At 41.4% G+C, this 21,851-nt stretch overlaps 1 protein-coding gene across 1 annotated transcript in view; it reads right to left on the bottom strand.

Moving 5' to 3' along the window:
• The window catches only part of ROS1 (ROS proto-oncogene 1, receptor tyrosine kinase), an 82,852-nt gene extending 62,121 nt beyond the window's left edge, over positions 1 to 20,731 (bottom strand). The window contains exons 1-10 of the mRNA XM_075707632.1: positions 20,609 to 20,731; positions 18,777 to 18,830; positions 17,031 to 17,090; positions 16,315 to 16,341; positions 13,387 to 13,447; positions 12,546 to 12,694; positions 11,238 to 11,376; positions 10,553 to 10,754; positions 9,802 to 9,878; positions 350 to 472 (exon numbers count right to left, since the gene is read on the bottom strand). Of these exons, the coding sequence (XP_075563747.1) occupies positions 350 to 472; positions 9,802 to 9,878; positions 10,553 to 10,754; positions 11,238 to 11,376; positions 12,546 to 12,694; positions 13,387 to 13,447; positions 16,315 to 16,341; positions 17,031 to 17,090; positions 18,777 to 18,830; positions 20,609 to 20,731 (1,015 nt within the window). The remainder of the gene's footprint in view (positions 1 to 349; positions 473 to 9,801; positions 9,879 to 10,552; positions 10,755 to 11,237; positions 11,377 to 12,545; positions 12,695 to 13,386; positions 13,448 to 16,314; positions 16,342 to 17,030; positions 17,091 to 18,776; positions 18,831 to 20,608) is intronic.
• Positions 20,732 to 21,851: the final 1,120 nt, after the last annotated feature.

Genomic DNA, 21,851 nt, shown 5'->3' with positions numbered 1-21,851 from the left:
CATTTCCCCATATTCATGTCAAGAAAACACAGTTATTAATCATAAGAAAACACCTGCTTTGGCTTCATCTTACCTCAGTTTAGGTACCTACTATGTAGAAGTCTAGCTTTGAAGTAGCTGCCTAGATTTAGTGAAGAAAAGATTGCACTGGGGAGAATAATTCATCTCTTCCCAGTGCCTGTCATTTCAAATAGGTCAAATCATGTCCTGAAAGTTCCTGTTTCTCCCCATTGACTATAAAGAGAGGCTAGGTACTATATCAGGCTAGGTGAGGTGCATTTTGTCCTTGGTGAACACAGAGGTCTAAGTTGTACTTGAGAGAAAAGGAGAGAGCCCAATCTGATTTTACCTGTGATGTTGTGGTGTATAATACCACTTTGCAGGCACTGGGCAGCTTCGAGGAAATGTTCTGTGTATCTCTTCCTTAAAGACTGGTTTCTGGATAGAAAGAGCCATGCTGCTTTTTCCTTAACTAACAGAGAATTTCAGAATTAAGAGAGATGACTGCAACACAGAGAAGAATGTTACTAATCCAGACGCATCATTAATAGACATGCATATACACATGCACACACATATGTACATGTATGAATATATTCTTACACTAGCAATGACAGACTAAAACTTAAACTCTTTGAGTGTTGACAGTGGGCAGAGTTATTCACCATTACAGTGTTTTCTGGCTCCTTACCCAGGGTGAGAATGCACCACATGAATTTCACACCATTGTTTCCTGTAATAGTAGTGAGTCCCTAGTGAGGGAAAGTAAACTGCAGCAAATGAGGCCCTACAGGCTCCTGAGGAAACAAAGGCACTGAGACACACACATGACTCCAAGATCCAGCAGAAGTGGGATATTTAACCCCCCTGCGCCTCTTTGAAAAGCCCAGCCGAGCTAAAATATCCCACAGAGCTGGGGAAGAGCAAGGCAAGTATGTTTATTTCATGTATTTCATCATACTGACCAGTGATTTTTTCAAGGAACAAGTAATTTTCACAGATAAAGGTGGTAATAGGGATAATATGATCTGCTTCAAAGTTGATAATTTTTTTTTTTTTTAAATATAGTCACAGATTTTAAAGTCAAGAAGGAGAACTTTGGTCACATAAGCTGACTTGGTGCTTATACAAGTCCAAGTAACTCGCATCAAAACCTCTGCAGCAAATCCATACCTCCTGTCTGGGCTATACATAGCTCTGGGAAAGATAGCTAGTTTTGCTTCTGAATCTCAGATCCCTGAAAATCTAGCACATACCCTGCTAAATTTATTCATAAGATAGCTACCTTCATTTTAAAAAGCAGTGCATTATTTCGAGTCTGAATTTGGCTAATTTCAGTTTCCAAACAATCCTTTCCTTTTTTTTCCCTCTAGTTTAAACAGCTGTCTATCAGATATCATTTCCTCATATGGGTATCACAAGACTACGATCAAATGCTGTCTTCATTTATTCCCAGATAATAACGCTGTCTTAATTTATTCCCAGATAATCTACATAGATTGAGCTGTATGTATTTCTCACATGATGAACACACCGCGAGTCATTTCAGTAATGATGACTCCAGAGCAGAGTAGAAGAGGCAAGTATCACTTCCTTATCTCTTTTCCAGTGACATTTCTTGCACTCTAGCCCAGAGATCAGATTCTTTCCCTGACTGTTCTCAGGCCTCAGGTCTACACAGCCCAGTACCTGATGCAGTAATACCATTTCTGAACGTAATACACGAGGAAGGGTTACTCCTGTTCTCATTAGCACAGAGAGAAAGCGCGTGCCAGTGTAATTCAGGGGCAATCAACTGAAGTTTTACATGGTGACTAGTAAGGGGAGGTGGGATGGTTCCCCACCCCCAGAAGGCATTTTCTGGGGGGAGCAGGGTTGTTTGTTTGTTTTCTACCTTAAATTAACTGGTTGATAATTGGCTTGACTTAACGAGTACAGTCAGATGTACCAGTCTGGGCATTTCACAAATGGCACAAATGTTTATGGCTCAGCGTCAGCCAACCCTAGGGCAAATGTCTGCGGAGTCTCCAGATAAGGACATATCAGTGTGTCTGAACTATTACAAAAAAAAAAAGTCATATTTTAAAAAGCACTATAGAAGCTATAACTTCAATTTTTCTAAGCAATAGCAGAAGACTGGTGATTCAGAGACAGACTTAAAGTGTTTGCTAGAGTGAAAGAGTTTCCAGGGGTTTGACAACTGGATATCTTCAGGAGGAGGGGAGAGTCTTTTGTTTTCTTTTCTAAAGATATATTTTGGTAACATTGGTTCCATTCTCACTTGTGCTCTATCTCAACATGTGCCTTTCTCTGGCAATTAATTAGTATTTCTGCAGTTCTTTGAGTGATACCTATAGTGTATCATTACTCTCATTATTAATTAGTTACTATAGTAAAATAAATACAGTCATGAAAGAGCAACAAAAATTGATGTGATTTCACATATTTGGCATGAGTAACTGAGAATGTGTCCTGGTTTCGGCTGGGATAGAGTTAATTTTCTTCCTAGCAGCAGGCATAGTACTGTGTTTTGGATTTAGTAGGAGAAGAATGTTGATAACACGCTGATGTTTTGAGTTGTTGCTGAGTACTGCTTATGCTAGTCAAGGACTTTTTCAGCTTCCCATGCTCTGCCAGGCGCACAAGAAACTGGGAGGGGGCACAGCCAGAATAGTTGATCCAAACTGACCAGAGGGCTATTCCATACCATATGACATCATGCTCAGTATATAAACTGGGGGGGGGGGGGGTGGCCAGGGAGCAGCGATCGCTGCTCGGGAACTGTCTGGGTATCGGTCGGCGGGTGGTGAGCAATTGCATTGTGCATCACTTGCTTCGTGTATCATTATTATTATTATCATTATTATACTGTTACTATTAGCACTACTATTTTACTTTATTTCAATTATTAAACTGTTCTTATCTCAACCCAGGAGTGTTTCTCACTCTCACTCCTCCGATTCTCTCCCCCATCCCATCGGGGTAGGGGGAGTGAGCGAGCGGCTGTGTGGTGCTTAGTTGCTGGCTGGGGCTAAACCACGACAGTCCTTTTTGGCGCCCAACGTGGGGCACAAAGGGTTTGAGATAACAACAGATTAACCAGAGTGTATTAAGGAGTCTGTTAACAGTTGCCGGTCACGATATTAGTTCTTCTGATCTGCACCATGTTCTTTTTTTTGCAGCACGCGTTAAAGCTTGCTGTCAGTTTGTGTAGTGTGCTATGCTCTGCAGTGATTCATGATCTTTTGCTTGGGAGGCTCCTTATCAAAACCCTGACCTTGAGCATTCTTTGGTATTTGGGTTTCATACAGAAGTCACTACTGTACTTCGGGTACTACCTCATAGAGAGAGTTAGCAATTATACTTCTTACTCTGAGAGGCTTGTTGTGGAGGAAATACAGAATGGCACCTTTGCTGCTTTCTTCTATGATGTTTCCTCCTTCATTACAACAACTTTCCTGTATCTTGAACACCCCTGGGCAGTTAAGATACTTCTATTGATAATTCTTGGGAATGTTGTTTCCGTTTTGATAAAGGTCAGTAAGCAGTTTAAAAATACCATCCAGATATCTACCCCAAGGCTGGATAGTTATGAGTGGCAGGGTGCGTGGGATCGTATGCGCAAGTACCTAGGGCAGTGGGGACCTCCAGTGTTTTGGAACTTCACCCCTGAACAAGTGCAGAATCCTGAAGAATTAGTAAAGTATTTGGAAGAAGTATGTTGTCACCCTGGTAGCTCCAGAGAGACACAAATCATTGCAACATGCTGGGGACTGGCCCATGCCTATCGAGCCGTGGTCAACACTAATCAGTACCCTCAAAAGAAAGAGAAGGTCTCTGGATCTGATGACAAAACAACAAGCACTGTGGCTACTCAAACCCCCACTACAGGCCCTGCGGCTACTCCAACCCCCACTACAGGCCTTGCAGCTACTCAAACCCCTGCCCCAGGCACTGTGGCTACTCCAGCCACAGCCATGAGCACTGCAGCTACTCAAACCACAGCCATGGGCACTGCGGCTACTCAAACCCCAGTGACAGACACTGAGGCTAAACCAGAGAACCAACCTGCGCCGGTATCAGTTGCCCCTATACAGAAGAAAAAATACACGAGGAAATCAGTTCGTTTAGTAAGGGATGAAGATGAACCAGGGCCATCACGAGAACCAGAGGAGGAAGAACCCATAAATGAGATGGTGACCACCCGATCCCTATCCCTGAGTGAGCTGCGAGATATGCGAAAAGATTTTGGTCGTCATCCAGGCGAGCACATCATCACCTGGCTGCTCCGATGCTGGGATAACGGGGCCAGTAGCCTGGATTTAGAGGGTAGGGAAGCCAAGCAGCTGGGATCCCTTTCCAGGGAAGGGGGCATTGACAAAGCAATTGGAAAAGGGGCAAAACCGCTCAGCCTCTGGAGGCGACTTCTGTCAAGCGTGAAGGAAAGGTATCCCTTCAAGGAGGATGTTTTATACCGCCCAAGCAAATGGACCACCGTAGAGAAAGGTATCCAGTACCTGAGGGAATTAGGTGTGCTGGAGGTGATTTACAGTGACCTGAATGATGAGCAGTTAACCAAAGACCCAGATGAAGTCAGGTGCACACAATCCATGTGGCGGAAGGTGGTACGGAGCGCACCAGCATCGTATTCCAACTCGTTGGCAATACTAGCCTGGAAAGACGATGAGGCACCAATGGTGGATGAAGTGGCTAGACAACTCCGGGACTACGAAGAAAAGCTCTCTTCCTCCCTACGGGCCTGTGTCTCAGCTGTGGAAAAACTGTGCCAAGAGTTCCAACAACTCAGAGAGGATCTGTCCTACTCCCCACCTGCACGGACCAGTGTCTCAGCCATTAGGAGTCAACGTCCCTATGCTCAAGAGAGAGGATATAGAGGATACACACCACGGGGCACCCTGTGGTTTTACCTGCGTGATTATGGAGAGGACATGAGAAAGTGGGATGGAAAACCCACCTCAACCTCAGAGGCATGGGTGCGTGAGTTGCAAGGAAAAACTATTAGAAAAGGCGGTTCTCCCAGGAAAATTGCAGCTCCAGTTTCCAGTGAGCAGTTCCCGAGACAGAGTAAGAGGGCTAATTTTACTTCTGACCTTGATCAGGGAACTTTTGATTCACATTTACAGGAAGTGAACAACGAATACTGTGACCAGTGTTAGAGGGGCCCTGCCTCCAGCCAGGTGGAGGAAAGGGACAACCGGGTTTACTGGACTGTGTGGATTCGATGGCCTGGAACGTCAGACCCACAGGAGTATAAGGCTCTAGTGGACACTGGTGCACAGTGCACGCTAATGCCATCAAACTATAGAGGGGCAGAACCCATTTGTATTTCTGGAGTGACAGGGGGATCCCAACAGCTAACTGTACTGGAAGCTGAAGTGAGCCTAACTGGGAATGAGTGGCAAAAGCACCCCATTGTGACTGGCCCAGATGCTCCATGCATCCTTGGCATAGACTACCTCAGGAGAGGGTATTTCAAGGACCCAAAAGGGTACCGGTGGGCTTTTGGTATAGCTGCTTTGGAGACAGAGGAAATTAAACAGTTGTCCACCTTGCCCGGTCTCTCAGAGGACCCTTCGATTGTAGGGTTGCTGAAGGTTGAGGAACAACAGGTGCCGATTGCTACCACAACTGTGCACAGGCGGCAATATCGCACCAACCGAGACTCCCTGATTCCCATCCATAACCTGATTCATCGACTGGAGAGCCAGGGAGTGATCAGCAAGACTCGCTCACCCTTTAACAGTCCCATATGGCCAGTGCAAAAGTCTAATGGGGAGTGGAGACTAACAGTGGACTATCGTGGCCTGAACGAAGTTACACCGCCGCTGAGTGCTGCCGTGCCAGACATGCTAGAACTTCAATATGAACTGGAGTCAAAGGCAGCTAAGTGGTATGCCACAATTTATATTGCTAATGCATTTTTCTCCATCCCTTTGGCAGCAGAGTGCAGACCCCAGTTTGCTTTTACCTGGAGGGGTGTTCAGTACACCTGGAACCGACTGCCCCAGGGGTGGAAGCACAGCCCCACCATTTGCCATGGACTGATCCAGATGGCACTGGAACAGGGTGAAGCTCCAGAACATCTGCAGTACATTGATGACATCATTGTGTGGGGCAACACAGCAGAAGAAGTTTTTGAGAAGGGAAAGAAAATAGTCCAAATCCTTCTGAAGGTTGGTTTTGCCATAAAACAGAGTAAGGTCAAGGGACCTGCACAGGAGATCCAGTTTTTAGGAATAAAATGGCAAGATGGACGTCGTCAGATCCCAATGGATGTGATCAACAAAATAACAGCTATGTCTCCACCAGCTAACAAAAAGGAAACACAAGCTTTTTTAGGCGTTGTGGGTTTTTGGAGAATGCATATTCCAAATTACAGCCAGATCGTAAGCCCTCTCTATCAAGTGACCCGGAAGAAGAACGAATTCAAATGGGGCCCTGAGCAACAACAAGCCTTTGAACAAATTAAACGTGAGATAGTTCATGCAGTAGCCCTTGGGCCAGTCCGGGCAGGGCAGGATATTAAAAATGTGCTCTACACTGCAGCCGGGGAGAATGGCCCTACCTGGAGCCTCTGGCAGAAAGCACCAGGGGAGACTCGAGGTCGACCCCTAGGGTTTTGGAGTCGGGGATACAGAGGATCCAAAGCCCGCTATACTCCAACTGAGAAGGAGATACTGGCAGCATATGAAGGGGTTCGAGCTGCTTCAGAAGTGGTTGGTACTGAAGCACAGCTCCTGCTGGCACCCCGACTGCCAGTGTTGGGCTGGATGTTCAAAGGGAGGGTCCCCTCTACACATCATGCAACTGATGCTACATGGAGTAAGTGGGTTGCATTGATCACACAATGGGCTCAAATAGGAAACCCCAGTCGCCCAGGAATCTTGGAATTGATCATGGACTGGCCAGAAGGGAAAAACCTTAGAATATCACCAGAGGAGGAGGTGACATGTGCTGAAGAGCTGTATAATAAATTGCCAGAAAATGAAAAGCAATATGCCCTGTTCACTGATGGGTCCTGTCATCTTGTGGGAAAGCATCGGAGGTGGAAAGCTGCTGTATGGAGTCCTATACGACAAGTCGCAGAAACTGCTGAAGGAGAAGGGGAGTCGAGTCAGTTTGCAGAGGTGAAAGCCATCCAGCTGGCTTTAGATATTGCTGAAAGAGAAAAGTGGCCAGTCCTTTATCTCTATACTGACTCATGGATGGTGGCAAATGCCCTGTGGGGGTGGCTGCAGCAATGGAAGCAGAGCAACTGGCAGCGCAGAGGCAAACCAATCTGGGCTGCCGCATTGTGGCAAGATATTGCTGCCCGGGTAGAGAACCTGGTTGTAAAAGTTCGTCATGTAGATGCTCATGTACCTAAGAGTCGGGCCACTGAAGAACATCAAAACAACCAGCAAGTAGATCAGGCTGCTAAGATTGAAGTGGCTCAGGTGGATTTGGACTGGCAACATAAGGGTGAATTATTTATAGCTCGGTGGGCCCATGACGCCTCAGGCCATCAAGGAAGGGATGCAACGTATAAATGGGCTCGTGATCGAGGGGTGGACTTAACTATGGACAGTATTGCACAGGTTATTCATGAGTGTGAAACATGCGCTGCAATCAAGCAAGCCAAGCAGTTCAAGCCCCTTGGGTATAGTGAACGATGGCTGAAATATAAATATGGGGAGGCCTGGCAGATTGATTACATCATGCTCCCACAGACCCGCCAAGGCAAGCGCTATGTGCTCACCATGGTGGAAGCAACCACTGGATGGCTGGAAACATATCCCGTGCCCCATGCCACCGCCCGGAACACCATCCTGGGCCTTGAAAAGCAAGTCCTGTGGCGACATGGCACCCCAGAAAGAATTGAGTCAGACAACGGGACTCATTTCCGAAACAACCTCATAGACACCTGGGCCAAAGAGCACGGCATTGAGTGGGTATATCACATCCCTTACCATGCACGAGCCTCCGGGAAAATTGAGCGATACAATGGATTGTTAAAGACTACCCGGAGAGCAATGGGTGCTGGGACGTTTAAACATTGGGATACGCATTTAGCAAAAGCCACCTGGTTAGTCAACACCAGGGGATCTGCCAATCGAGCTGGCCCTGCCCAATCAAAACGTTTACGTACTGTAGAAGGAGATAAAGTTCCTGTAGTGCACATGAAAAATATGCTGGGGAAGACAGTCTGGGTTACTTCCCCCCTCTGGCAAAGGCAAACCCATTCGTGGGATTGCTTTTGCTCAAGGACCTGGGTGCACTTGGTGGGTGATGCGAAAGGATGGGGAAGCCCAATGTGTACCTCAAGGGAATTTGATTTTGGGTGAAAATAGCCAATGAACTGAATTGTATAATATTAATTGCTTTATAATACTGTATGTTATCTCTTAACTATATGTTATCTCTTAACTGCATGTTAATATAATAATATAGTAGGTTAATATTAAGTATATAATACTATGTATTATGATTGCTATATGCCGCATCAATGGTATTGCAGTAAGAATTGCCCAGCTTAATGAAAATGAACTTTGATGAAACCATGTTGGAATGAGAACTGACTTCAGCATGCAACAGTCCAACACTGCACACCACCTCTCCTGCTCTGAAAGACTGTGATGACAGATGGAACCCAAAGTCATGGGCTAAATGAACTCAATGGACATTTTAGAGGGATGGGCCATAGACGAAGGGAATGATATCTGTGTGTATATCAAGATAGGGAAAGCGGTGGTGATTAATTGGAACACATTGGAAAGGGGAGGGCCTGTGCATGACGTAGATGGTATAGAATAAGGGGTGGATACTGTCCTGGTTTCGGCTGGGATAGAGTTAATTTTCTTCCTAGCAGCAGGCATAGTACTGTGTTTTGGATTTAGTAGGAGAAGAATGTTGATAACACACTGATGTTTTGAGTTGTTGCTGAGTACTGCTTATGCTAGTCAAGGACTTTTTCAGCTTCCCATGCTCTGCCAGGCGCACAAGAAACTGGGAGGGGGCACAGCCAGAATAGTTGATCCAAACTGACCAGAGGGCTATTCCATACCATATGACATCATGCTCAGTATATAAACTGGGGGGGGGGGGGGGTGGCCAGGGAGCAGCGATCGCTGCTCGGGAACTGTCTGGGTATCGGTCGGCGGGTGGTGAGCAATTGCATTGTGCATCACTTGCTTCGTGTATCATTATTATTATTATCATTATTATACTGTTACTATTAGCACTACTATTTTACTTTATTTCAATTATTAAACTGTTCTTATCTCAACCCAGGAGTGTTTCTCACTCTCACTCCTCCAATTCTCTCCCCCATCCCATCGGGGTAGGGGGAGTGAGCGAGCGGCTGCGTGGTGCTTAGTTGCTGGCTGGGGCTAAACCACGACAGAATGTTTTGACAAAAGAGTCTCATGTTAAGTATTTAATATTATTAGAAGAAATACATTTGTTTGTCAGCTGTTAAAATATCATCTAGAAAATGGAAGCATGCCCTCTCAGTCGCTGCCTCGGACCGCTGAGGTGTTTTTCATCTGTAATACAACTGAGGCCAAATTTGTGTGGGCCTACCACCATCTCAGGTTATTACCATGCTGTGTAGCCCAATAATGTCTACAGTTAAAGAACAGGACTCTCTCTGATATGCTATTGACTCCTCAGTGTGCAACCCTTTGTCATGCATTGTTTACAGTCTAAATATTATTCTCTTCTGCCAGGTACACAGCAGCCCAGCAAGCGTGAATTTGTCCCCAGGAACAGACAGCGATAAGGACTCCGCTACTTTTGTACCTTTGGTTTCTGGGGTTGTGATGTTCGCTTCGGCAGGGGGTCCAGCACCAACCTCATTAACTGCCACAATACTGAACCTATGGTAAACCAGAGAAACAGGTTTTGTTTTGCAGGTTGCTTTTGAAAGATTGCCTGAGAAACATTTTATCAAGTAGGGCAGCTGCTACAGAAGTGACTGACTTTCAGAAAACGCCCATTTCAATATAATGCTCTGCGAAATTTATAATAAAAATAAAGCCAACCAGAATATGAATTCCCCAAAGGTGGGATAACAACAAAATCTTCTAAATTAAAATTCAAAATGGGGTTTCAGACTCAGAAGAGCAACTCAATTTCATTTCAAAGGAAGATCTGTATTTAGCAGTGCAAGCAGAACGCAGGCCTTTGTTTAATAAAAATGAAGGAATTTTTCCAGATGCTTAAAGGGCCAGAGAGAACTGCTCTATCATTCCCTGAATATACTGAAAACATGCCACACAAGCTTAAAAAAAAAAGAAAAACAGCAGCTAAGAAAATGCAGCCTGCTGGCCCTATATCAAATTGCTTTTCTTTCCTCCCCATCTGACTTCCATACAAGCAGCCAACCCACCTGGAATAACTCCGTTATCTCAAGGAAGGTACCCTTGCTTTTGGCAAGAACATAAGCAAACAGCATAATTGTACAGAAGTGGTATTTAGGCACACCCTGTACTATCTGGGCAAGAAGTGCTGCAGCACCTTTGGCCATGTTGGTTATCTTTTCTTTTCATACCTGTAAGTGGTGTTTGGGAAGGTGGAGTAGAACTGAAAGCTATGCTCTCTTGATGCTCTCAACAGTTTGTGATTCTCACTGGTCAGGAGCAAGTTATACCCAACAATCAATCCATTTGGAAAAAGTGGTGGAGACCAACTAACTTCAACAGTGTTTGGACTTGAACTCTGAATATCTTTAATGACAGGAGCTGTTGCAGGAGCTGCAAGAGAGATATAACTGACTCTGGGACAGCATTTAAGACATTAATGGTTTTTCTTTTTTTAGGTGCACTTTTAGGTTTCATACCTGTTAATTCATTTATATTAATAAATATGATTAAGGACGGCATAAAATTTCAGCAATGGTTAACTTTTTTTAGAGTCCAGGAAAATCTGTGTGTATTTCAGTCAAAAAGTTAACATGCATAATTATGCACAAAAGTATCCAATGTGCCCTCACAATTCTGACCATGTACTTTTCTGTGCAAGTTTTTAAAACTAAAAGCAGGAAGCAGCCCTAAATTTTCTAGTTCAAACAAAAAGAGCCTGTAGTATTTTAGTTTGGTCTTCTGCAGCTACCCAACAGACAACAATCACATCATTCTGAAGGTGAAACATCAATGTTTTCTGTGAAAGAAACAACAAGGAAACCTAAATATTTTTATACAGTCCTGAAAGATGCAATTAATAGTGCAATTCATTACCTCCAAAAGCATGTGTCCGGTAACTGGGACTAGATGGAGAATGGAGCTGCAGCTGAGATGTAATGATCCAAACTACTCGAAACACATATTCTGTGAAGGCTTGAAGGTCTTTGACTATATATGAAGTTTCAGATACTACCTAGATTAATGCAGAGACACAATCGGTTTTTTTCTTCCTCCATCTTGCAGCTACTGTGTAGGGTGTTATAAGGGCAAAAGAGGTCTCATACAACAGCATACATATTTCAGGATACAAAAGTGCAGCATCCTAAGTTTAAATAAGAGGAAATTCTGGGAGTTATTTTCAGCATAGACTTTGATTTTCCTTCCTTTCAGAACTTTTTCTGTTCTCTTTTCTTCAGAACCCGCTACCAAATCTAAACAATGAGTGGATGGATGGAAGGATGGATGAAATATAATAGTAAATTTGAAGAATAAGGTAAAAACCTAAAATAATAACATATTATGGGCAATGTATTTTAAACTGTTGATACATATACTACAGGTTTAAGATACAAAGGCTCCTAGTTACCCTAAAATATTTACAGTCTGAAGTCATTGTTTCCCATTATATCACCAATGATTAATTGAGAAGAACTTCCTGCTTAGCAAATTATCTTTACCTTTGATTTGTGGCATCAACTTGCCATGCTCTGTAAATTGGTCCAATAGAGATGACGGCAAGATAAGAAGTGTAGAATTGACGCAAAAGAACATAATATGAGCATAACCGTACTGAGTCAGAACAAAGGTCTACCTAGCCAAGTATTGCATTTTTGACAAGAACCAAAAAAATTTCTCTAAGGAAAGGTATGAAAAAAAAGAAAGCCTTCAGTGATATTTCTCCCAAATACTCTTAGTCTTGGCATTTTATAAGCATGGTTCAACATGAAACAATGGCAATATTTGCATTTAGTAGAATTCACTTTTTTCTTCCATTAATTTGTCCAGTCACTTTTCAAGCCCCATTTAGTAATTTTAGTAATTTTAATATTTAGGCATTTAAATTTAGTAATTTAACATCCACATTTGCCAGGAAGCAGCTGAACATTTTAACTACACATTCTGCAAGGAAATGCCTTCATTTGCTAGTTTTGAATCTGCTACCTACTAGTTTCCATCAGGGTCCCTAGTTCCTATGTTGGATGAAATGGAATAATTGTCCACTTCTCAGCTTCTCCATGCTACTCATGATTTTGCAAACCTCTTTTGTGTGCCTAACGTATTATCCAATGTTTTTCTAAAATATAATGAAGACCAGAGAAGAACCTATCTCCTTGCAAAGTAAAAGGAAGTGTCCTTCTTTACCTCTGTGTACATCCAGTCTCCAGGGAGCTGATTGAACTTCCACTGGATAATGTATTTCACCCCAGAGATGTTAGCTGGCTTCCACCCTAATGTGACACTGTGGCTTCCAATGGTAGATGCAAATGGTGCTCTAGGTTTGTTCAAGTAGTCTGAGGGGAAAATACAATGCAATAGTAAGAAAAAACCTTTCAGGGCAATCTCTGGGTCTTAAGGGCAAAAGCCTATTACCCCACAAACCTGAAAGCTGTGAAGCCAATAAAAACACACAAAAGAATATCTTGAAAATGTTGCTGAATATATCACATGATATTTTAAAGACAGTTTGATAAGTAAGCCTGAACTGGGCCAAGCTCAATGTAAGCAAATGTGACTACAACCCTCCGCTTGTGTAAACGCACTTTTAGTTACAGGTACTTAGTAAAATTTTGCTGAATAGAAACCTAGAGAAGGTATGGGAGACTTCTGAAGAGATTTTCAAGGGGCCTATTTGAATAGCACGGTATTGGCCCAATCATTCCCACATAAGTTGCAGGAGCTTTTGGCAATGATTTCAAGATAGCAGACAGGTCAAGGATGGGTGCTCGGCAAAGTGCCCTCTTAAACAATTGAGGTTGAATTTAAAAAGTCTCATGTCCATGAAAGGGAGAGAAAAAAAGTTTTACTACAAGATAGAGTTAACTTCATTGTATTTGTTAAAAGAGAAGAGTGGTAATTTTCTGATGAATCAAAACACTCAAGACATTCCTATTTTTTCAAAGAAATCCAGATAATAGAACAAGACTATAATCTTAAAACTGAATTTATCACACTGTGAATCAGACACAGGACTATTCAGACTTACTCTGTGCTTCAACTCCATATGCATCCTCTGCACGGCTACAGCCAAACTTACAGGAAACTGTCTGAGTAGGGTACAGAACTCACTGGTTAGTTTTGTGTAAAGACAAACTTCCTCCTAGAATTATGCAAACACATTTTAAATACATACAAATCCTGTGGACATTTTGAATACATACAAACCCTGTGGAAATTACTACATTCATTCTAAAAAAATAGCAGTACCACAGACACACTCCAAAGAGCTTCCCGAGAGCCTTTCCATCAATTCACTGGGCACTGAATTAGGGTTTTCCTCCTTACACACTGTCCCTTTGTGGAAAGCACAAATATGGGGCTACATTAAAGTTGGAAATAGACTTCAGTGACAACCATGGAGTTAGGAAGTAATGGTTTTTAACTTGTTAATGATATGTTCCACATGTTGGATTTCACCCTTTCCGGCTTCATGTATTTCCTATGAATGAGGCACATTCTTACAAATGTACTTCCAGTCAATTTTCAAAATAGTTGAAATTAACAATTTGTAAGAGTAGCCATGCCTAATTCACATCTCCTTGTTTAGTAGTTACTTCTGCTACGGTTGTGTCTACAAGCTGCAACCGTAACAAATACTCCGGGGCAGTGTGTTCTCCACACTCACATCCTAAGAACAGAAAATTACTAAGAGTTTTCAGTTTAGGTAGGGAACATAGATATAGTGTTATCCTGCTTTATAGGTAGAGAACTTAAGAAGAGATAGTAACATTTTCCAGGTGGCTCTCAGCAGCTTAAAAATTACATGCAAGACTGAATCTCCTGGAAAGCCAAAACTTTTGGGAAGTGATAGTTTGAGCTTTTCTAGACAGGCATTTTATTTGGGCTTATCTTATTCTGCAAGTTCATTCAGGCTGTAAAATGTTGATGTTTGCTTCATACAGCAGCCACCTTTCAAGTGATAATTAACCTTTAGATCATTCAGAAGCAATTCATTATATTGAGTGAGCAAACTTTTTTAATTGCTCTTCTTATGATTCCAGGATATACACTTCCGGCACCCTACAGAAACTGATAAGGCATGTTATTTCAGACAACACAGTTGCAGCTGAGATGGATTTAAAAACTTGCTTAGCAGTATATTCCTCTATACATTATCTCACATCTAGGCATTCAGTGTCAAGTGCAAGCACTTAAAAAGTTTTTTCCAAGGTTTTCATATTCAGAGAAATAAAATACCTCCAAGTGAATTATGACTGTTAGCAAGCAAAGATCAGAGTATTAGCAGACATCAGTTATCAACTGTACAATGGAGCTTCTGTTTACAACCAGGATTTGCTTAATTTATAGGGGATTGTGTCCCCAGATTACATGCTGATTCATAGTGCTTTCTGCTTCATCTAACATGGACATTTCTGACCATTTGGTTTTTGTCATGTTTTTCTTTCTTCTTCTATCTTTGTCCGAAACATAAATCCAATTGTTGCTTTAGATAAGAGGATTACTAAAGCTCCTAGCCTTAGAAAATTTGAGGGAAATTTGCCATCTGCTCTGCCTGAAAATAAGAAATTCTCATATATTCTCCATCGATCAGAACAGCCCCTGTATGAGCCAGATTCTGCTGCCCTTTCTTGTGAATATTCCCACCGAATTCAATGGCACTCCCCTGTTCCTAGGTGAGAGATAATATCTAACAGGGGCAATACTACCAGATTTCAGTTCCAAGGTGTAGTCACATGACAGAGCTGAGCCACTACCAAAGGAAAAGTCCCACTCTTACTCCCACTTCTTTCCTCTGCAGACTGTAATGACCTGATCCTCTGCATGCCATGACCTGGTGCTCGCCTGACCATGTGGGGAGTCAAGTCAGCCAGCTGATCCAGTGGAAAGATAATCATAAAAGCCCTTGCAGAGTTAGTGAATTTAACTGGCATATTTTGTGGCCAGACAAGCAAAAAAAAAAAAAAAAACCACCCCAAACCCAAAACCCAACAACAACAAAAAAACCCCACACTAATTCTGTGTTTCTACAAAAGTAAGTCGGTTACTTCTTGGACTGTTCCTACATTCCAAAACCACCATTTAGTGTATTTGTAAACATGTGTCATGGTCACAATTTCACAGATGAAAAAGTATTAAAAAGATCAATTCTTTCAATCAAATTTCCAGCTTGCCACTGGGTTTGTGTGCTACTTGGGATTCCCTCCAACTCCTCCATCTCCTGCTTGAAGTGTGTTGCCCCCATCTGGGTACAACTTTCATACAAACACAATTGTGTAATCCTCTCATCCCTGTCCCATCCTACACTCTATGTTCATGCTAAAAGGGACCCAGAAAGGCACCGTCTCTTTAGTAGCACTTTGTTGCCTCATACTTATCACTGTAAACACCAGTGCACCTGCAGCATAGACAAGGCACTCCCCATTTGAGATCTCTTTCTAAAGGACAACACATTGCCCCTTACTGAATGTCATTTTACTTCATTTGGACTCTCTACCCAGTCAAGAGTGTTTTTTGCCTTCTAGCCCCAACTCCTTGTTTCCACTTCTCACCAAGCTGGTATCATACCAGCCTTAATAAGCATTCTCTCTGGATCATTTTTGATGGCATTAATGAAAAACTGGATAGAACAAGACTCCTGTGAAAGCCTAGAGCATAGTTTAAATAGGTCTGTACTGTGTTCCATGCTGGTGTGATTAGTCTGTAGTCTTTAAAGCAATATTCTTTGCTACACAGCAGTTTTTAATGCAAACATGCCCTTAGCCACCATACTAGAAAGAAAGGATTCAGGTACCTAACTCATTCTTCATCTTTAGGGAGCACAAAAGAATTAGACCTGGATTGATAAGTTTGTGTATCTACATTGTATCTCTTAGCACTAAGTGGACATAGTAATCACTGGAATTGGTTTTTGTTTTGTTTTTTTTTTTATTGATGTGAATAGCATTTAGCTTACCTCACATAGTCTGGTGTATGCCTTGTTCTGCCAAGAAGCAAATTAATAAAATGAGGGATTAGCATAAATATAATCACAGAGTATTTCAAACAGATAATATCAATTGATTAGAAGTTTCTTATAGTGAAAGTACACTACAAAACACTAAAAAACAAATCACTGGCAAATAATGAAAGAAGGAAAACCCATACTTGAAAAACCAGAAAGTCAACATTAAAAAGGATGAATGAGCTTCAGGTGTTCAAGAGGTCCAGAAAAAAGAGCAGTTTAAAAACTGTCATGGCAGTTGTCCCAGACCAATGCTAATTCTTATCCATCCGGTTTAGTAAAAGCAAGAAATCAATCTAGTAAAGACCATGTGCTTCATTTACATCTGCATACAACTCTGAGACAGGCCCCGGTAGAGTAAAATCCTGAAAAGCACTAGTTCTTCCTCACTGCCTGAAAATCTGGGTGAGTGGTGGAGCTTAATGAACTGTAAAATGTCCCCACATTTTGACAAACACAATGAAGACTTTTGATATTACCGGTAAGTCCCATAGCAAGAATTTTTATCTTCCCAAAAGCAAATTTATAAACATACTGAGAGAAAATATGGACATTACATCTTTTCATAGAAACACTGTTCTGGTTAGGTTTTCCACATCTGCCATTGGAAAAGGTACTTGATGGACCTGAGACAAGTGCTATAGAGCCAAGGCTAAGGCAATACTCACACATTTCAGTGGGCAATTGATTTGCACCATTGCATTCCAAAACTGACATCCCTGTGTGCACTGCAAAGACAGATGGTGGCTTTAAAAAGGATTTTGAAAGCACATTTTTAAAGAGAAGGGATACTCCAGTGCTAAGGGTGAGGACAATAGTTCAATTCCCAGCTGCAGTAAAACATTCTGCACGACCAAGTCACTTAGCTCCTTCGTGCCCTGGTTCCTTAGCAATAAAATAGACATTTACAGCACTTAAACTCTGTAACAAAAATATTAAGTATACCAAAGATTATAGGTATTCAGATACTACAGTAAGGGACTTCTCAATGTAAAATCAAATATAGAGCAGAAGAAAAAATAAACCATTCTTAGAGATTGGTTTGTGCAAAACAGTAGATGTTCAACTACCTCTTCAGCTCTGGTAAAGACTTTGACACCCTCATGTGTACTGAGAGCACTGAAAGGACTGCAAGACACCTGAGCAGAGCGTGACTATCACCTGGGGAGAGTGTTCGGCTTTCCATAGGCCTTATGAAAGGGCTGATGCACAGCCCCAGGAGCAAGAGGAGTCCTGGCTAAGTTAGTCCATGTTCAGTCTTGCTCTGGGACCGAGTCACCCAGCCAGCCATGATATGTGTGGCCAGTGCTCCCTCTCTCCCAGCTTTATTTTACCGCTTGTTTGCTGTGGAGAAATAACAGGTATGCAGTTTGCAGCACAGCCAAGCACAATGGAAAGCTGTTCAACACAAACCCCCCACTCTCCAACAGGCAAGGCATTGGCTTTAAAACCATGAGTTTTCAAAGTTGTAATAAATACTATATGGTTTGGTTTTGATGTTGGACCTTTCTTGTTTATTCTCTCCCATCCGCTTCTTAATGGCCATGTACATTTTTCTTTTAAAGGGAAGCTGGAAGGGAACAACTTTGTAAGCAGGAGACTTTCGTATCAAGCATTGCAAAGCCTCATGAAAACAATAGTAAGCCTTGATAACACTGAGCAAAGATACACAGTTACCTAAATAGGCAAGTCAACCTTGCTATGTATTGTCATGACGACACAGCCTTTTATGGTCCCAGCATCATAAATGACCCAGCCTTACTAGATACCAGGCGCTGAGAGGCTGCTTCCCACTAGTCTCTGTGGAAAAAATTGATGACTGAATTCTCCACTGCTCTTCAAAATATATTTATAACTGCCAGCTTGAATTGCATTTGAAATCTGAAGTAGGAGAACATCAGCTAAAGTCCTCACAAGAATGTTGCTATGGAAAGCTCATGTTAATCTAAAGACCCCCCCCCACGATAGACACAAGCATTTGAAGTCCTACAGAACTCTAATTTTTCAGCAATTATCTTTTTAAGTTTTCTCCCATAAAATCACTGAGAAAACAAAATAAACTACTTAACTTTACAAAAGTAGCTGAATAAAACAGTCAATAATTTGAATTTTGGAGGTCACACCAGTTTTGACTCATTTTCTCAAAAATGAGCAATTATATACTTTGTAGATCACCAATGTGAACATGACTCACAGCAGTGATCCACACCCTTTACACATTTTCTTTAAACAAAAAAGGTAGTTGTGTCTTTAATAATTTGAGCCAAATCTAAGCACACAACCAACTGACTTATGCCAGACAGGCAACTGTGCACATTTACGTTATGTCTTTGACAATATGATCATTGTACCCATTCTATTCAAATAGCAGGAACATTAAATGACAGTAATTAACAAAGTAAACCATTACTCACTGCTCCAGTGATTTCACTAACATTGCAAAGGTTAGTAATTCCCAGTTCTCCTTCCTATAACAGAAATGCATACATTTTTACAGACAGTCAAAGTGTTTCCCCAAAATTCTTTGATTAAAATATATTAAAGCATTGGTTTCTTGTAAAACAAATTTGATTTGACTAATGTTTCCTCATTTTAAGAAATTTATTGTTGACACACCAGTAGCTTCTCGCTTGAGACTAATTTCAGAGTACCATCAAACAAAGACATTGACAGAATCAGCTGGTGTTAATTAAATTATCTCGGGTAGGAATTTGGCTCTCATCTCCTGATTCTGGTTCACTGATCAATAACAAATGCTTCATAAATATGTTGGGCATAAATGACAAAGCCAAGTGGCTTTGACCTCTTGGGAGCAGAAAGACCCTCCTTCAAGCTAAATGCCTTTTGTCTGGCCTCCTTTTGAAGGGGTTTTATGCAGCCATATGGTAACTGCCCTTCCTCTCCTACCAAAAGTGCTCTCAAGCTAAGGCGCCTATTTTTTCACATCATTCAAAGAGTGCAAAACCAGCCACTGCCTGTGAAGTGCAAATGATTTGAGGATGTATCTAACAACCTTGAAGAAGCTGAATGTTAGGACTGAAGTTTTGTCCTGCAAACAGGTATGAGCACTCTTAATAAAATAACTCTCAGGAAGAAATTTTCAGCACACGGGGCACACTGTGACAATAGTGAGAATCAAAGGTGTCACAAAGCAAATGTGAACACAGTAAGTAGACTGGAGGTGAAAATAAGATTTACAGCTCTCAGACTCCAAGATTATATTTTTCTCATCTGAATCCCTTACACAATACATTCACTGAACATGAATGCGATTTTCCTGTCTTTCAAAGCTGAGAGGAAGAGCAACTTATTTCTTATTCTGAATTAATTTAAGCTTAAATCAAAGGATCCCCATTAAAGTTATCATTGCATGATAGGCTTCCATCAGGGAAGGCAATTGACTCTTTCACTGGTGCAAGAGTTAGAAATAGCTTTAAAGGAACTGTCAGACAAGTGTATGAAATAAAATAGAGCAGTTGATAGTCCTCTGCAGCAGGTTTCTGCAGTTAGTTAACCCCAAAACACAAAATGTCCTTTTCACAGAGCAAAGGTACATGGTCTTCTAATCAACATCAACATTTCAGGCAAATAGAAACAAGGAGGTAACTCCTGAAAGCCTCATGCAGAATTATTCTTTGGATTTGAGAGGTTTTGCTTATCTTTGCTGTGCATCAGTAGAAGGAAAAATAATAAATTCCACTCGACTACTCAAAGGAATGCTACGAAAGCATAAGATTAAGGATCCAACCACTCACTTTAATACTTAAAGAAATATCCACAATTTAAAGCATAGGTGACTTAAAAAAGAAGCTGAAACTAGTTCAGGATAATTGAGCAAGCCACAGATTCCCAGACATTTTCTTGTGAATTCACAGTTTTCCTGGGTTTATATAAGAAAAGTCACAGACTAAACAGATACTGATAAATGAAGTGAATAAACTGAAAGAACAAAGGTTTCTCTCCTCCACCAACCAGGGTCTTTAGGGTTTATAGTAATTTCAGGAGCTATTGGAACATAAGTGTGTAAGGAAAATATAAAATGAAAACCCGTGCAGTCGGGTTAATGGGATTTCTTTCTTACCAAGTTCCTCAAATTCAAACGTTAAACATTAGTTCTCAAACTCTGCTTTTACTCAGATACATTCTTTAAAATAATTTTGAAAAAGCTGATATGGAATATAAAATTCTTACAGCACTAACAACCATCTATATTTCAAAAGATTAAGCACAGTTTTTCAAAACTTACCAGGTTACTTGTACATAAGTTTTGACAATTTTTTGAGAAAGTACAGTACACTGCAGAAATCCATACACAGTAAAAAGCAGCAAGTCTGTTTAGCGGGAGATCCCACAGGCAAGCGTTCCTCATATCTTAAACAATATCATCTGTCAGTCCAATTCGTTCCTTGACTTGGCCATATGAACTCCTTCTAGTCTAGATGACGGAGACGTGACTGTGAAATTTCTGCATTTCAGTTTATTAAATATTTTTTAAATCCTTATTTACACTCCATTCCTTCAACAACTTTTCAGCTTCCTGGAGCACTTGTCTTGAAATTGCACAACACCTATTTCATAGTTTCTTATTAAACCACTGAAACAAAAGAGGTGACCAATGAAAGTTGGCGTACCTCCTTACATAAATATCATTAACGTAAAGAGGAAACTAAGTGAAATGCTTTTAATCAGGTGCTCCAAGCAGCACAGAAACAGGGAAGCAGTGAGAGAAGAGTGGCCTAATCTTAATTTCTACTATGATTAAGTTATTTCTAAATATTTTCAAGTGGATACAACTAAGCAAATTTGTTTGTAATGATAAATAACCTTGTTAGAACACTACAGTTCATATTAGTCAGTACAAAATTGATAATTAGTCCTCTATTTTAATGGCTGTTTCCAAATGTTTCATTTCCACACCAAAATACCACTAAAAACAGACCCCTGTCTGCTTTCTGATGCAACGTAGACACAAACTAACCAGACCCAATCTGCTAGAGGGTCTCTGTATGAGTAGGCATAATTGTACTAGTAAGTTTGTGCCCGTATCATGGAATAAAATTGAAGCTGATGGATAAATTGTGTATCTGATTTAAAGAGAGGTAGAGTCCTACATAAAGTTGGAGACTCACGTTAGAGAGGTCAGTGGGAATTCAAGTTTAAGATACATCCAGCTCCCAGTCCGTGGCACATCTCTGTTGTACCGGTAGAGCTACCCACAGAGTCATTCTGTGAACTGCAGTAGGAAATTGATCTAGCTTACATCTATATACGTATATATAAAGAAATGCTATGTCATTTTTGTGTGCGTATTATGTCATGCATGTGTATTATGCATTATAAATAAAATGTCCTATTTTATAAATATCGTAGCATTTTGATGATCAGTTTAAGCTGACACATCCTGTCGTTGCTGCTTAAAGAGGGGACCAGCTTTTCCACCACACCTTCCCAAGCCCCACTCACTTGCCAAGCAAACATTCCTGCAGTCA

This window comes from Pelecanus crispus, chromosome 3, assembly GCF_030463565.1.
Source record: "Pelecanus crispus isolate bPelCri1 chromosome 3, bPelCri1.pri, whole genome shotgun sequence".
Lineage (NCBI taxonomy): Eukaryota > Metazoa > Chordata > Aves > Pelecaniformes > Pelecanidae > Pelecanus > Pelecanus crispus.
This window is presented reverse-complemented; position numbering and strand designations above follow the sequence as displayed.